The 18,467-nt window shown below is 35.2% G+C and overlaps 1 protein-coding gene across 1 annotated transcript in view; it reads left to right on the top strand.

The window, feature by feature from the left end:
• Positions 1-557: 557 nt before the first annotated feature.
• Positions 558-18,467, top strand: part of MIGA1 (mitoguardin 1) — a 95,272-nt gene continuing 77,362 nt past the window's right edge. The window contains exons 1-3 of the mRNA XM_008690698.2: positions 558-671; positions 14,564-14,741; positions 16,327-16,463. Of these exons, the coding sequence (XP_008688920.2) occupies positions 573-671; positions 14,564-14,741; positions 16,327-16,463 (414 nt within the window). The 5' untranslated portion in view covers positions 558-572. The remainder of the gene's footprint in view (positions 672-14,563; positions 14,742-16,326; positions 16,464-18,467) is intronic.

The following is an 18,467-nucleotide window of genomic DNA, read 5'->3' as shown; positions in this document are numbered from 1 at the left end:
TGCTACCCTTAAGGGCCTTTTTTAGAGATAGCTGCTTTCTCTGTAGACATATGACTTCTCTTTCTTTGGTTTCAATAGAAATAGGCATTAAAACAATATTAAAATTTCATAGCATTTATGTGGCATTTCTTGGAAGATCTTTAAAATGGGCTATTAGGAGAATAAGTGCCTGAGTTCTGAAGTTCAGTGAACTGAGCTTCCTAGAGCCCCAGGAGTCCTGGTTCCAATCAGATTCCCCTGTAGGAAATAGGTGGGAAGAAATCAGTTTTAAGTTACTATATAAAAGCTGAAATGTTTAACCAGAAAAGAGAGAATCTAGAACTTGCAATTTTCTAAGGAAAATGTACTATCTGAACTCTTAGTTCAAATCTAACTCATTTTCTTTTTGGGTGCTTTGGTGATTAATAAATAAACTTTTAGCTCAGATAAATTTGGCTCATAATTTTCTTCAGGGATGTATATCATGAATAATTAACTGCAAAAAGAAAAAAACTGATAGAGTTAAATTTTCAATTTGTATCTTTCTTTTGGTGGCTCATATGTTTCATTCGATGAAGATTAGAAGAGGAGTCATGTCAGAAGAAACAGTACGCGAATCACAGTTTTCCTTGAAGACAGCAGTACTAAGAGTGTTTGATCTTCCTCTGTCTTGGTACTATTCTCTCTCCCAGGTAAAAAAAAAAATAAATAAATAAAGGAAAGAAAGAAAGAAAGAAAGAAAAAGAAAGAACGGTGAAGTTGAATAATAAGTTTAGTGCTCAGAGCATAGTATTTTGTTTACAGTATTTAAATTTCAATTGAAGTTTTAAATGATTCGGTCAAAATGTTTAAGGTACTTTAATACTTGGTTTTTATTTCATGGTTTTTTATTGTTATCATATTCAGAACTTTTAAAGAAGATTGTATTACTTTAAAAAAATAGTCCTGGGGTGCCTGACTGGCTCAGTTGGAAGAGTAAGTAACTCTTGATCTTGGGGTTGTGAGTTTGAGCCCCATGTTGGGCATAGAGATTCCTTAAATAAATAAATAAAATTAACTTAGAGAAAATAGTCCTTTTTCTTTTTTTTTTTTTAAGAGATTTTTTATTCATTTGAAAGAGAGAGCAAACAAGAGCACGAGCAGGGGGTAGGGTTAGAGGGAGAGGGAGAAGCAGACTCCCCACTGAGCAGGGAGCCTGGTACCTCATAAATGGAATTATATAATATTTGTCTTTTGGAAACTGCCTTATTTTACTTAGCATAATGTCCTCAAGTTTCATCCATTTTGTAGCATGTCAGAATTTCCTTCTTTTCCCAGGTTGAATAACATTTGATTTTATGTACACACCACATTTGGTTTATCCATTCATCCATTACTGGTCATTTGGGTTACTTCCATCTTTTGGCTCTTGTGAATAAGGGTGCTGTAAACATGACTGTATGAATATCTATACAAGTCCCTGCTTTCAGTTCTTTTGGCTATATCCCTAGAAGTGAAAGTGCTGGATCATATGGTGATTCTATGTTGAATTTGTTGAGAAACTGGCATATTGTTTTCCATAGTGGCTCCACCACCGCTTTTCATTCCTACCAGCAGTGGACAAGGGTTCTGGTTTCTCCACATTCTCACCAGCATCTGTTATTTTCAGGCTTTTTGATGGTAGCCACCCTAATGGGTATGAGTTGGTATCTCATTGTGGTTTTGACTTGTACTTTTCTAGTGATTAGTGATGTTGAGCATCTCTTCATGTACTTATTATCCATTTGTATATCTTCCATGGGAACAGTCCCTTTTTTAAAATACTTGCTTCTAATGCAATTTGTGCTTCATTGTACTAAAGAAAAAGGTACATATGGAAAGTAGCATTTAGTCCACTTAACACCAAATTTTATCAAATCCAAGATGATCATTTTTGACATTTCAACATTTGTAAAACTTGCTTACATATTAAAGTGAATAGTATCTCAGATGGGTGAAATATAGTGTAATTTTATATGTATATAGGAAAGGATGTTGCAGTTAAGATGTATGAGAAGAGTAATTACTACCTAGTGTTCATTATGTTTAAGACATTATTTATGTCCTTTATACATAAAATGTCTCTAATCCACAAAGTAACCGTGGAAATTGGAAATCATCTCTATTTTACAGATCTGGAGGCTTCAAGAGCTTCATTAATTTGTCTAAAAGGGCAAATAATAGGGGTGCCTAAGTGGCTTAGCTGATTAAGCCTCTGACTTTTATTTATTTATTTGAAAGAGAGAGAGAGCGTGTGCAAGCAGAGGGAGGGAGAGGGACAGCAGAGTCCATGCTGAGCGTGGAGCCCCACGTAGGGCTTGATCTCAGGACCCTGAGATCAGGACCTAAGCTGAAATCAAGAGTCAGTTGCTTAACTGACTGAGCTACCCAGTGACCCAAGCATCTGGCACTTGATCAGGTCTTGATCACAGGGTTGTGAGTTCAAGCTGGGGTGGAGCCTACTTAAAAGTGCAAATAATAATGTGAGATTTTAACTCATACCTCCTTGATCCCCAAATCCATTTTCTCTCTTTTCCTTTCTTTCCTTTTTCAGGACTATATGCTTAAAAGAAAATTTGACAAATATGGAAAAGAATTAAAGAGAAAATAAAAATTATCAACCGTTCCATTATAAAAGCTTATTTGCTATACTTTCTCTAGGTCTTTTATTTTTGTATATATCTTTCTGCCCTCCACTACCCTGTACCCCTGCCCCATTTGAGATGATAAAGTTCTATGTTTTGAGCATATTCTGTTATTAGAAATGCTTTATGAATATAGATGTAGTATAGTTTATTGAATATTTCTCTGTTTTTGTGTTTCTGGTTTGTTTCAACAGTTTATTATTTATATATAAGTCTTTGTCCAATTTTTAGATTTTTTATTAAAGTATATTCCTAGAGATGAAAATATGGAGTCTAAGTCTTTGGTATTCTTTTATTGTACTGTTTGGATGACATTTAAAAGACTAGCAGAGGGGCGCCTGGGTGGCACAGCAGTTAAGCGTCTGCCTTCGGCTCAGGGCGTGATCCCGGTATTATGGGATCGAGCCCCACATCAGGCTCCTCCACTATGAGCCTGCTTCTTCCTCTCCCACTCCCCCTGCTTGTGTTCCCTCTCTCGCTGGCTGTCTCTATCTCTGTTGAAGAAATAAATAAAATCTTTTAAAAAAAAAATAAATAAATAAAAGACTAGCAGAAGGACATAGCAGTTCCAATGTATGTAAAGCACTGTGCTAGACATTTTATATTAGGTACATTTACAAATTTATTTAATCCTTACAATGATCCTAAAGTAATAGTATTCTTTAAAATGTATTGTTTGAGTAGCTAATACATTTATATGGTTCACAAATCAAAACCACACACACATATACATGGAAATGTTTTACTGTCTCAATCCCCATCTACTCCCTATAGATAACCATTTGGATTACTTGGATATAAAAATTCTTTTAGGGTTTCCTTAATCACATATCTGAGAAAACAGTTATATACTTATTTTTTCCTCTTTCTTATAAAAGGGAGCATACTACCTATGTTCCTGCTTTTTTATACTTAAATTATTTCCTGGAGATCTTTCCATATTAATATATGTAGATCTTTTTCTTTTTATTTTATTTGTACAGCTACATAATATTTATATACATGAACATTTGTGTTCTTTCTGATCTTGTACTGTTACCAATACTGATATAGTGAGTAAGTTTGATATACCTCAATTCATAAAGGCGTAGGCATGGGATATAGGTATGGGCACAGGATAAATTTTTAGACTTTGGATTTCTGGGCCAGAGAGTAAATGTATTTGAATTTTGATAGACTCTGTTAAATTGCCTTCTGTAGGAATAGTATTATTTTGTACTCCCCAAATTTGGGGGTTTTTGCCAGTCTGATAGGTGAGAATGGTATTTCATCATGATTTTAATATTCTTTCTTATATGTTAAGCTGAGAATCTTTTCATAGATTTAAGAGCAATTTGTATTAAGTATGAACATTTTGAAGGCTTTCATTTGTCATTCCTAAGTTGTTCTGCAGATTGGCTATACCAATGCACAGTCTTCATCAATCTCAATCATTTGATGATGTCTTTTTTCACAGCCTAGAAATCAGATTATTAATTTTTTAAAATGTTTATTAACATTTTGTATTTCTTCAAGAATTACTTTTGTATCCTTTGCGTATATGATTTTACTATACCACTTACTTTTCAATGCTAAGAATAATTTTCTGAGGCCAAGTGTATCGCACAGCTTGTTCCATGAGATATTTTTTAAAATAATATAAAGAGTCACTGCAAGTAAACTTAAGGATACATTCTCTTCTCTCAGTCGTGGTACTTAGTACTCAAAACTCATTTCATGCTATCAATGCCCTAAGATAGGTCAGCAAATTATAGCCTTTGAGTGAAATCAAGGCCACCACCTGTTTTTGCAAGTAAATTTTATTGGGACACAGCATACTCATTTGTTAATGTTTTATCTGTGACTGATTTTTTTTTTTTAATTTTATTTATTTATTTGACAGAGAGAGACAGCCAGCGAGAGAGGGAACACAGGCAGGGTGAGTGGGAGAGGAAGAAGCAGGCTCCCAGAGAAGGAGCCTGATGCGGGGCTCAATCCCAGAACACTGGGATCATGTCCTGAGCCGAAGGCAGAGGCTTAACGACTGCGCCACCCAGGCGCCCCCATCTGTGACTGATTTTGCACTATAATGACAGTTAAGTGGTTGCAGTGGAGATTATATGTTCCACAAGCCTAAAATATTTACTACTTGGCCTATATTGAAAAAGTTTGTTGACTCCTGAACTAAGAGAGCAGCTTATAGTTTGAATAGCACAAAGGACCAAGAAAGGCCTGAGGAGAAGCTCTGAGTTCTTGTTCTGTAACTTTAGAATTGGATTGATTTTTTTTTTTTAAATGAAAAAAGACATGTAAGATTTTTTTTTGTTCATTGGTTCAGCCTCCAAAAATTGAGGAGCCATGATGGATGCATTTTCAGTTATATATTTAATTGCTTAGTGAGATGTCATCAGTGTGACTGAAATAATTTTAATAAATGATGCAAGACATTCATGGATTTAAACACCTTCCATGATGCATCTTGATTCATGTTTCACGACTGTGGAATTGTGTGATCTTTGGCAGGTTACTTAACCTCTTTGAAGCCAATTTTTCATGTTTGACATGCAATAAAGATGAGTGAGCACCCCAATAAATGTTAACTCCTATTATATTTCCCTGTGTCATTTATTTAAGGAATAATACATTTTCCAAGTATTTGTTCTTTCATTTAGTGAATACAAACTCTAAACAAAATACTTAAGTCTCTTTTGCTTCTGTAGTTTTCTTAAGGATTGCTTTGGAACATTACCGTTTATCGTGTTAATACAAGCAGATTCTGTTTTTCAGCTGGAAACCACAACATGAAGAAGCAAGTAGGTTAGTTGATTCTCCAAACTCAAAGTGTTAAGTGAGAAAGACAAAGAATTAACTAAGCTCTTAATTTGTCTAAATGCAGTGTGGCATCCTGAATTGGTCCTGGAATAGAAAAAGAATATCAGTGGAAAAACTGGTGAAATCAGAATAAAGTCCATAGTTTAGTTAATAATATTGTACTAATGTTAGTTTTTTAGTTTTGTTTTAATGTAAATTTTTTAGTTTTAGAAGAGGTTATGTAAGATGTTAATATCAGGAAAATTCTAAGTGATGGGTATATAGAAACTCTACTATCTTTGCAACTTTTCTGTAAATCTAAAATTATTTCAGGTCGCATGGGTGCCTCAGTCGATTAAGTGTCTGCTTCCGGCTTAGGTCATGATCTTGGGGTCCTGGGATCAAGCCCCATGTTGGGCTCCCTGCTCAGTGGGGAATCTGCTTTTCCCTCTCCCTCTGCTCCTCCCCTGCTTGTGCTCTCTCTCTCAAATAAACAAATAAAATCTTTAAAAAAATAAAAATAAAATTATTTCAAACTGTTAAAATTTTTTATTTATTTATTTTTTAAAGATTTTTTTTAAATTTATTTATTTGACAGAGAGAGAGACAGCCAGCGAGAGAGGGAACACAAGCAGGGGGAGTGGGAGAGGAAGAAGCAGGCTCCCAGGGGAGGAGCCTGATGTGGGGCTCGCTCCCAGAACGTTGGGATCACGCCCTGAGCCGAAGGCAGACGCTTAACTGCTGTGCCACCCAGGCGCCCCTAAAATTTTTTAAATTAAAATAAATTAACATTAAATGATAGCTCACATTTTTTAATGTCAGATATTACTTTATGTATGTTATCTATCCACAACAACCTTATGAAGAAGACGTTATTCCCATTTACTCAGAGTTTACAGTTTGCATGTAGTGTGTTCTAGTTATCAGAAAGATTCATTCAAAGTATATCTATTAAGCCTCTACTATGTTTCAGTCAAGATATAAAGTGGTGAGCAAGATCTAGGCATAGTTCCAGCACTTAGTGAGCTTAGAACCTCAATAAAGTTTGTACAAACCGCCCCATCCCCCCCAGATAAAGCTGTTGTAAGTACTGTGTTTGATGAACAGATCAACTGAATTCTTTATGCTGAGTAAAGGGAGATAAGGTTATTGGAGCAGGAGACTTGGGTGTGACTAACTATTCTGTCTCCAGAGAACATTTGGCGGTGGGGGAAACTTGACAAGAGCATTAAACAATAGCATCGGGTTATGAAGTGGGGAGGGTTGTAAAATCTGAGCATAAGGAGTAGTGTTTTTTTCCTTTGTATTCTCAGTGTCTGGGCCATAAATAGATGCTGAATTCATGTTGAATGAATAGAACATGTGTCTAGTTTTCATTTGTCTGGAGGTGAGGAAATGGACTTTATCACCACAGAAAGCCATCTGAGCTTTGGGATTCTGAGATGCTCTTTCCAGTGTTCCAGGCAATGATATAGGAAGCAATCGACTTCCCTCCTGGCGGGGAGACAGGGGTAGAGGTGGGGTGCAGGGGTAACAAAACAAGAAGTGATAGGCAAGAGTAATATTAGAGACTTTCAAACGCTGTGTTTTCTAGATTACTTAGGATAAACATTTTCTCTGGGAAATTAGTTGCTTTTTTTGTCATGGGAAAGGTTTCTTTTTTCATGAGATTATGACTGTAAACTTCAATAGGTCTTTTATGTAAAAATAATATAAAGCATAAAACAGAACTTAGATCTTAATAAAAGTGAATTGATTTTTATTGTATTTGAATTTATATTAGTAAAGAACATTATATGTCTGATGGAGTAGTTTTAATTTTGTATTTATATCTAATAGTAGTTCTCAAACTTCAATGCCCTTGGATATAGAACTGACAATTTAAGCAGACATGATCACTTAGCTGTGGCTGGGCCTTTATCGATAGATTATTTTCTTTAATGGAGGTCTTAATTTTCTTATCCTACATTTACTGCTGCAGTAAATACTAATCTTTACATTTGATCTAAGATTAATATTTTTTTGATAACGAGGTCATGACAATTTATAAAATTATTGAAAATTAAGAAGATATTCTTAATAGTGCTATTTTTCTTTTTAATTAAAAATTTTTTTAAGATTTTATTTTTAAGTAATCTCTACACCCAACATGGGGCTTGAATTCACAACCCTGAGATCAAGATTCCCATGCTCCACTCTCTGAGCCAGCCAGGTGCCCCAATAATAGTGCTATTTTTAGAATTTATTTTATTATTGTGTCTTTAGCATCCAAATTCAAGGAACTGTTGTTTTTTTCCAAATCTCATTTAGTTGCTCTTAACACTGAAGGTATGGTTCCGGAGGGAAGAACGAACTTAAAAAAATAAAAATGTGTGGGGCTCCTGGATGGCATAGTTGGTTAGGCGTCTAACTCTTGGTTTTGGCTTGGGTTATAATCTCAAGGTCTTCAGATCCAGCCCTGGGTCGGGCTCCACACTTGGTGTGGAGTCTGCTTGGGACTCTCTCTCTTTCTGTCTGTGCCCCTCCCTGCTGTTCCTTGTTTCTCTCTCTCTCTCTCTCTCTCTCTCTGTCAAATCAATAAATCTTTAAAAAATTTGCTAATGCCTATTATAGAGACATTGCTTAAGAGAATAATTCTTAAGGTTTGTGAAGGGAAAAAAATTTGGTGTGGTATTGGAGTGTTCTAATTTTTCTTGATAGTTTTGAAGGAATTTAAATGGACTTGGAGGAAAAGTAGAGTAAGACTAGTTTTAAATTTTTTGTTAGATCATAGTCACTGAGTCCATATGCTAATGGCAAATGGAAGTAAATCATTTCTGGTATTCTAGAAAATGAGCAAAAATTTTTAAAAAGATTTTATTTATTTATTTGACAGAGAGGGAGAATACAAACAAGGGAGCAGTAGGCAGAGCTAGAGAGAGAAGCAGGCTCCCTGTTCAGCAAGGAGCCTGATATGGGGCTTGATCCCAGGACCCTGGGATCATGACCTGAGCTGAAGGCAGACGCTTAAGCAACTGAGCCGACCAGGCACCCAGAAAAGGAGCAGTTTTTATGTGAAGAACCCAGATGTTATTTTTAAAATAGCTTTATTGAGATATAATTGACACACATTACACTGTCCATATTTAAATTATACAATTTAAGTTTTGACATACATTGTGTATTATACCTGTGAAATTCTTGGCACAATCAGGATAATGAACATATCCATGCTCTCCAAAAGTTTCTCATTCCCCTTTGTAATCTCTCCCTTTGCATTTCTTTGTCCAAGTCCCCTCCCTCACTTTCCCCCAGGCAACCACTGATCTGCTTTTTGTCACTATAGATTTGTTTACATTTTCTGTTTTATATAAAATGGAATCATACAATATGTACTTTCTTTTGTCTTTTTTTCACTTAGTTTGATTTTGAAATATATACATGTTGTGTATATTAATAGTTAATTCTTTCTTATTACTGCATTGTATTCCATTGTATGGATATACCACTGTTTGTTCACCTGTTTGGCTGTTGGTGGACATTGGTTTGTTTCCTGTTTTTATTTTTTAATTGTAAGTAAAGCTGCTAAGAACATTCCCATACAAGTCTTCATATGGACATGTGCTTTCATTTCTCTTGGGAGTAGAACAACTGAATCATAAGATAGGAATATATTTAATTAAAAAAATTTTTTTAATTTAAAGATATTTTATTAGAGAGCGAGCGAGCAGAGAGGGAGGGAGAAGGAGAGAGGATCTGAAGCAGACTCCTTACTGAGCATGAAGCCTAACTCGGGGCTTGATCCCGCAACTGTGAGATCATGATCTGAGCCAAAACCAAGAGATGGATGCTTAACTGACTGAGCCACTCAGGCACCCTGAGATATATTTAATTTTTAAAGAAAATGCCAGACTTCTTCCAAAGTGGCCATATCATTGGTATGAGCAGTCTTTTAATTTTAGCCACTCTAATAGAATAGTAGAATCTCATTGTGATTTTGATTTGATTTTCCCTAATGACCAGTAATGTTGAACATGCTTTCATATGCTTATTTGCCATCCATAAATCTTCTTTGTTGATGTGTCTATTCAAAGCTTTTGCCCATTTTTTAGTTGGGTTGTTTTCTTACTAAATTTTGAGAATTCTTTATATACCCTGAGTACGATTCCTTTATCAGATAGATCATTTGCAACTATTTTCTTCTAGTCTGTAGATTGTTTTTTCAACTTCTGGAAAGTGCCATTTATTTATGTATGTATGTTTTTAAAGATTTATTTTAGAGCGGGGGACAGGGCAGAAGGAAGAAAGAGAAAGAATCTCAAACAGACTCCCCACCGAGTGCAGAGCCCAAAGTAGGCTTGATCCCATGACCCATAAGATCATGACCTGAGCCGAAATCATGAGCCAGAGGCCTGACTGAGCCACCCAGGCACCGCTAAGTAGTGCCTTTTAAAGAGAAGTTTTTAATTCTGAAGTCCATTTGTCAACTTTTTTTTTTTTAATTAATCAGATTCTTGGAGTCGTTTCTAAGAAATATTTGCCTAACCAAAGGTCACAAAGATTTTCTCTTACACTTTCTTCTAGAACTTTTATAGTTTTAAATTTTATGTTCTTATTGTTTTAGGTTTATGATCCATGAGTGAATTATTGTATGTAGTGTGAAATTATGCAGTATACAATCTTTTGGAATTGGCTTTTTTCACTTAACACAATGCATTTGAGATTCATTCACATTGTTGTGTGTCTGAATATTATGACCCTTTTTATTGGTAAGTATTCCATTGTATGGATATACCATTTTATCCATTTACCTGTGGAGGGACATGCAGGTGGTTTGTAGGTCTTGGTGGATTTCTAGATTACATGGATTTTCTATGTTTTCTTCTAGAAATTTATTCCTTGAATTTACTTTTGACAAAAATAGATTGGCTATATTTGTACAGGTTTATTTCTGAATCCTGTTCTGTTGCATTGATCTGTATGTCTATTGTTTTGCCAATACCACACTGTTTTAATTATTTTAGCTTTATAGTTAAGTTTTGAAATTGGCCAGAGTAAGTTCTTCAGCTTCCTTCTTTTTCCGAATTATTTTGGTTATTCTAGTTCCTTTGCCTTTCCTTAATTTTTTAAAAATAATAAGCTACCAATAGCTACAAAAATTTTTGCTGGGGGGCACCTAGGTGGCTCAGTTGGTTAAATGTCTACCTTCAGCTCAGGTTATGATCTCGGGGTCCTGGGATCCAGCCCCGCTTCAGGCTCCCTGCTCAGGGAGCCTGCTTCTCTCTCTCATTCTGTGCCTCCCCCCTGCTTGTGCTTAACCCCCTCTCAAATAAATAAATAAAATCTTGAAAAAAAATTTTTTGCTGGGATTTTGATTAGGATTATATTGCTTTTTATACATCAGTTTGGAGAGAAACAACATTTTATAATCTATGAACATGATGTATTTCTCTTTTTATCTTTGTTGATTTCTTTCATCAGTGTTTTATTTTTAACTAGCACTGGTTTTTTTTTTTAGATTTATCTCTAAGTATTTTTTCTTTTTCTTTTACTTGGCGCTATTATAAATGGTACTGCTTTTTTAAATTTTATTTCCAGTTGTTATTGCTGTCATTGACTTTGTAGCCTATTTACCTATCAGTTCTAGGAGACTTTTAGGTAGATTTTTTGGGATTTTCCATGTAGACAATCAAAATTGTCTGCAAATACCGAGTTTTACTTCTTCCTTTCCAACGTGTATTCCTTTTTTTCTCTTTTCTTGACTTTTTATATTGGCTGGTACTTTTAATATGATATTGGTTCTGGTAGCTTCAGGCATTCCTTGGCTATGGCAGCATAACTGTAATCTCTGTCTCGCTCTTCACATGGCTTTCTCTTTTGTGTCTCTATGTGCCCTTTAATTCCTTATAAGGACACTCATTTGATTTAGGGTCCACCCTAAAACAGTGTGATGTCATCTTAATTCATACCTTAATTACATTGACAAAGCCTTTATTTTTAAATAAGATCATAATCTGATATTCAAGGTGAATGTGAATTTTGGGGGGACACTATATAAGCTACATGCCTTCTAGTCCTAATTTGCTGAATTTTTTTTTAAAATCGTAAGCGGGTATTGAATATTTCCAAATGTTCTTTTTGAATCTGTTGAAATTATATTATGGCGTTTCTTCTTGGTTTGTTATTATGATGTTACATTGATTGATTTTTGAATGTTGGACCAGATTTGCATTCCTAGGATATACACTACTAGATCATTTATAGTATTCATTTTATATATTGCTGGATTCAATGTGTTAATATTTTGTGAAGGATCTTTAAAAAAATCTATCAACATTATAGATACTAGCCTATACTTTTTTTTATAATGTCTTTGGTTTTGATATTAATAGTAATGCTGGCTTCAAAAAATGGGAAGTATTTCCTCATTGAATGGAATTGGTATTTCTTTCTTAAATATTTAGTAGAATTTGCCCTATCGTTTGTTAAAAGGTTTATTTAACTACAGATTCAATTTCTTTCGTACATATATTACTATTCATGCTATCTATTTCTTCCTGAGTGAATTTTGATAGTTTCTGTTTTTCAAGAAATTGGTCCATTTCATCTAAAATTGTTGAATTTATGGGCATAGAGTTGTTTATATTAATCCTTTTAATACCTGTAAGGTCTTTAGTGATGACGCTTCTTTTATTTCTGATTTTGGTAATATATGTCTTTTCGTGCTCTCTCCCTTTTTCTCTCTCTCTTTTTGTTTGTTTTTGGTCAGACTGGCTAGAGCTTTGTCAGCTTTATTGATTCCCCCCCCCAAAAAAACCTATGGGGAGTGAACCTATTGATTTTTTTAAACACTTTTTTTTTTTTTTTTTTTAAAGATTTTATTTATTTATTTAACAGAGATAGAGACAGCCAGTGAGAGAGGGAACACAAGCAGGGGAGTGGGAGAGGAAGAAGCAGGCTCATAGCAGAGGAGCCTGATGTGGGGCTCGAACCCAGAACGCCGGGATCACGCCCTGAGCCGAAGGCAGACGCTTAACCGCTATGCCACCCAGGCGCCCCTGATTTTTTTAAACACTTTTGATTTTATTGATTTGGTTTTCTATTTCATTGATTTCTGTTTAGCCTTTATTACTTCCTGTCTTCTTGCTTTGGTTTGAATTTGTTTTTTTCCTAGTTTCTTAAGGCAAAAACTCAGATTATGGATTTGATACCTTTCTTCTTTAATGGTATAAATTTCCTTTGGAAGCTAAAGCTGCATCCCACAGATTGTTTTGTTCCTTTGAAGGGATAGAGAAGGGTATTGATGCACTTCATGCCCCTCCACAAAAACTCCTGTTTCCCTCCCCCAGTTCTGCACCGTAAGGGAAAGTTAGGACTCTAGCAGTCTTTTCGGTGAGTAGAGTCCAGTGGGATTCATGAAGATAAAACCTGCAAAATGTATGGATTACCCTTATCTTTGCAGCATCCCAGCTGTTCCAGGGGGTACTTTACCCTCTCTCACAAGTGCACACTGTTTTTACCAATTTACCAGCCATACTAGCTGAATTCGTCTTACTGATATCCTGCTGTGTTTTATCTCTGCATGCCTGAGCTTATGTCCTATCTCTTCATGCAGATACCTGTATCTCTTTAGCTTTAGGGCCAATTGATTGCCTTCTGACCTCAGCCTTGTGATGGGTTCAAGGAAAAATGAGAACTTGCCATTTGTTTGGCTTGTTGTTGTGAGTTTGGAAGTGACACTCTTTCCAGCTCTCTACACCCCAAGACTATGGCTTTATTTTATAGCTCTCCTGTATTTCTTGTGATTGATAGTGTCTCTGCCCCAAGACGAAGTTAATTATCTCTGCTCTGATGCTGATACTTAGTGTATACTTATATTCCTGTATTTATCACACTGTACTGTAATTATCTGTGAATATATTTGTCTCTACTATTAGCACACCGCTTGAAGGAGGCACGATCTGTGTCCTCTGTACCTATTGCTTCCTGATCATTGAAAGGCATAGAAATTTGCTTGTTGAAGAGAATTACAGTAAGATTTTAATTTTAATTTTCATAGCACAGTGTGGTACATTGTAAGATGCTGAGTAAATATTTGTTGAATAATTCATGCATAAAAGGGTTTATTCAGATAACATTTAGAAATTGAGTTAATTCGGGGTGCCTGGGTGGCACAGTTGGTTAAGCGTCTGACTCTTGGTTTTGGCTCAGGTCATGATCTCAGGGTCATGAGATCAAGCCCCACGTTGGGCTCTGCGTTCAGCGCAGTCTGCTTGAGATTCTCTTTCCCTTTGCCCCCTCCGCTTGTGCATGTGTGCGTGTGCACTTTCTCTCAAATTAAATAAATCTAAAAGGAAAAAGAAATTGAGTTAATTCATGTTTGTTGAAATTTCCAGTTAGTTAAAAAAAAAAAATTGGTTTGTTTTAAAACTCTGAATTAGGGGTGCCCGGGTGGCTCAGTTGGTTAAGTGTCTGACTCTTGATCTCAGTTCAGGTCTTGATTTCAGGGTTGTGAGTTCAAGCCCCATGTTGGACTCTACACTGGACATGGAGCCTACCCAAAAAACAAAGCAAAACAAAGCAAAACTCTGAATTAATCATTCCTGTAATTTAAAATCTTGCTATGATTCAGACATTTAACTGCATGAAAATCACTAGTTTTTCAACAGGTTTTAATGGGGTTGAGTTATTTTGTGTTCCTTTTGCCTTTTGTGGTAATATTGTTTACCTAAGAACGTCAGAAAGTAATAAATTAATACATTTTGTTGTTTTTAAAATTCAAGTTGAGCTAGCTGTCGTTTAAAGAGTGTGAAATAATATTCTCTTGGTAATACTTAGAACTAGGTTAGTTTAAGAATAAATTTTGTTCTTAAGTCTTTATTTTATTTTATTTTATTTTTTTAAAGATTTTGTTTATTTATTCAACAGAGATAGAGACAGCCAGTGAGAGAGGGAACACAAGCAGGGGGAGTGGGAGAGGAAGAAGCAGGCTCATAGCGGAGGAGCCTGATGTGGGGCTCGATCCCATAACTCTGGGATCACGCCCTGAGCCGAAGGCAGACGCTTAACCGCTGTGCCACCCAGGCGCCCCTTAAGTCTTTAAGTAAACAAATATAAGAAGTTTTTTTTCAATCTACCTGCATCTTTTCCAGATAAAATTTTCACCAGTAGCAAAAAAGTTGTTTGTGGTAACTGCAGTGAGTGCTGTATCTGTAATTTTTCTGGCCCATCACTTTAAAAGAAGACGTGGAAGGAAGAAAGGAAAAATATTACCGTGGGAACCAGAGCACCTTGTACTTGAATACACTAAAAGAGCAGCATCAGACAAAGGTATGTGGAGGTAGCTAAATTAAGTCTACAAGAGAAATTTTATATATAAATCATAACTAGAGTGCAGTGATTTCAGTGTTTTAGTCTCCAAAATTCCTTTCCTTAATATTTAACTCACAGATAATACAGATTCATTTTAGAAATATTAGAACATGCAGATAAGCAAACAAAAAATTAAATTAAAATCACCTGATATTCTGCTACCCAGAAGTAATGACCGATAATATTTTGGCAAATATCTGTCCATTTCTATTTGCATTTAAATAGATTGAGACATAAAATTCTATATTATGTACAAGTAAATGGTATATAGTAAAATTATGATAATACCTTTTGTAGCCTGCTTGTAAGATATTTAACTATATATAAGAATATTTTTCTAGGTCAACAAATACATTTCTATGCTATCATTTTTAATACATATTTAGTGTTAAATTTATAAACATATACCCCAATTTCTTTGAGCAGTTCCCTGTTGTTTTCTTTAGAATGTTTTTCTTGCTTTGCATACACTTGTTTGATTATTTTCTTAGTATATAAATAGCAGTAGAATTGCTGGTCTTTAAAAGATCTGTAGTTTTTGTTAGAGATATAGTACATACTGCCAAGTGTATCAATAACAATAATTTCTTGAGCATGCTGAATTTCTTGAGCATGCTGAATTTCTTATTTTTTAAATTCTTAATTATTTTTAATTTTTTATTTAGAGTATCATATGCTTTTGTGATTAATTTGTCCAGCAAGTAATCAATGAATGACTGTTTTGTGCCAAGTACAGCGAACATTACAGTAATGATGGCTCTCACTTAATGAGATTTTATTAGATCTCAGGTGTAGTGCTAAATGCTGTGTATTCACTTCATGATTTAACCTTTATAACAATCCTGTGAATTAGGACTATATCCTGTTAGTGTTTAGACATAAAGAAAATTGAGATAAGGAAAACTTAAGTGATCTGCTCATGGTCATGTAAGTCCAGAAATTGAACTGAGGAGTGTCTTAACTGTTGTGGTAAGATGGACTAAGACACATTGTCTGCCATAGATGGATAGATAGATGGTAAAAAACTAATTACAATGTAATGCGATATGGATATAGTTTAGATGTAATTCAGGAAAGGAAGTGCTTATATTTTGTTAAATTTATAACTTGAAGGTTCATAGTTGCCAGTATTTTTTTTAAAAAAGATTGTATTTTTAATTAATCTCTGTATTCAACATGGAACTTGAACTCATAAACCCTAGATCAGGAGTTGCACACTCTACCAACTGAGCCAGCCAGGCACCCCTAGTTGCCAGTATTTTTATACGGATTATAATAGATCATTCAAATATTGCTTTAATTAATTAGGTGAATATTTTATTTTTCATTTAGGAAGCAGAGTTTAGCAGTGTTAAAAGCAATTGTGAAGAGATGTAGATTTTAATAATGGTGTACATTTAGTAATTTACACAATCAAGTGAAATGAGTTTTAAAGTTAGAAGCTTTCTGAATGAATATAATGTAAACTTGGAGATTTTACCTGGAATTTATCATTGGAGTTACTAATTCTTCTAATATTATCGATATATTTGTTACTTGGTAGGTTCAAGTTGTTCCAGTAGTAGACAGAATTTGACATTATCTTTGAGTTCTGCCAAAGACAAAGGATCTCAGTCTTGTAACTATGCCAATGGAGGACTTTTCAGTAAATACTCAGGTTCTGCACAGAGTTTAGCCTCCGTAAGTAATGAAAAAAATTTATTATTTTACAGATCTGCTTTTGTGTCTATTTTATCTATTTGTTTAAATGTCATATAATTATAGGTAGCTCTTAGTATGGAAAGAACCTTAAATCATCTGGTTGTGTCTGTTTTCTTTAAGCCAGTAAAATTTTCCTTTTGCTAAATAACCAGCCAGTTTGGTTCCAGCTTTCTTTGAATAAGTGATGTGGACACATCGGGTTCTGAAGAATGGTGTTGGTGTGAAAGTATTGCTTCAAAACTAGATGTTCCGCAAAAATGCTGGAACAAAGCGGCCAGACTTTGTACTAGGTTACGAAATAATGAGCCTGCGGAGGTAATAGTGTGTGGCTTGCTGAAGCCAAGTGTGGAGTTCCTCACCTTGTTCTTTTAAGCATTAATATAGTATTGATTGACAAGTGAGGAATAAAGTTAGTATATGTTGAAGTTTAATATAGTTAAAAATTTTGTTAAATAGGTAGGATATATACATTTACCACTAAATAAAGAAGAGGCAAAAAAGTGTACAGAGATAAATGTGTTCCTGATTCTCTTGGCTCTCCTCCTTAGAGACAAACAACATTGGTAATTTCTTACATATGAACCTCTGGGAGCGTATGCCTCTACCATCCTATATATTCATTATTTTAAGTAGTTTATTGAACACCATATTCTGTACCTTGCTTCTATATTTTGTTGGAATATATAGCTGTCCCATTCTTACGTGCCTAAAAATATACTCAGTTTTTAAAGGCTATTTATTCTGTGGTAGGAACATCTAGATCAAAGTCCTGCAGGCGTTCTCTCTTTAAAACTGAGTAGTATCAGGGCGCCTGGGTGGCACAGCGGTTAAGCGTCTGCCTTCGGCTCAGGGCGTGATCCTGGCGTTGTGGGATCGAGCCCCACATCAGGCTCCTCCGCTATGAGCCTGCTTCTTCCTCTCCCACTCCCCCTGCTTGTGTTCCCTCTCTCGCTGGCTGTCTCTATCTCTGTCAAATAAACAAATAAAATCTTAAAAAAAAACAAAAACTGAGTAGTATGATGAAATATATGCCCATTCTATAATCTGGATTTACTCTATGTCAGAGAAGTGCCTCTGTTTTGAAATTTTTCAACTGAAAGTTGTAGCTGTTCTTCTTAACTACTAAATAGAGAAAGGGAGTTTCATGACAAATGTGAGTAGAAAGTCTTTAGAATCGCTTTACTGTACTTGCGTCAACTGACCTCATAATTCCACTGGTAGGGCTATGAATCTAGATTTTTGCCTTTTACTGAGTACCCGAACAAGGCAACAGATGTGGAAAGGAGGGGACAGGGTCCACAAAACTTGGTTATTGGATATGAGAGGTGTGGGAAGAGAAGTTAAAGATAACTTTCTGTTTTCTACTTTGGGAAATTACGGGGATGGATTATTAGTGAACCTGAGAGGAGGAAAAGTTTTGTTTTGGGAAGATACAGAGCTCCTTTTTGATATAGTCAGTTTAAGATACCAGCAGAAGAGATGGAAATAAAGGTTAGATTTCTTTATTTTTATTATTTTTAAAAAGATTTATTTATTTGTTTTGAGAGAGAGAGAGTGGGTGCCCATGTGTGGGGAGAGGGGCAGAGACAGAATCCCAAGCAGACTCCTTGGTGAGCGTGGAGTGCAACACAGGGCTCGATCTCATCACCCGTGAGATCATGACATGAGCTGAAATCATGAGTTGGACGTTTAACCAGCTGAGCCACCCAGAAGCCCCTAGATTTATTTAGAAAGGACAGAACTTGAAGTAGAGACTAAATAGTCATTTGCATAGAGGTGACTGAAATGAATTGGCTCAGTGCTAGAGAAGGGAAGATGATAGAGGCTTTTCAGTTTTAGTTATTGGTTAGCAGAGAAACAGCATTGTTAATAAATTCTAAAAAGGAAATAAGCTATCTCAAACCAAAGTAGTTGTGGATAAAATTTATAAGTAAATACTTAATAAAACAGTAAACTATAAAAATAACTGCTTGATTTTTTTAT

This window comes from Ursus maritimus, unplaced genomic scaffold (genome assembly GCF_017311325.1).
Source record: "Ursus maritimus isolate PB19 unplaced genomic scaffold, ASM1731132v1 scaffold_12, whole genome shotgun sequence".
NCBI classification, from domain to species: Eukaryota; Metazoa; Chordata; class Mammalia; order Carnivora; family Ursidae; genus Ursus; species Ursus maritimus.
Note: the sequence above shows the minus strand (reverse complement) of the source record. Positions and strands in the feature narration are given on the sequence as shown.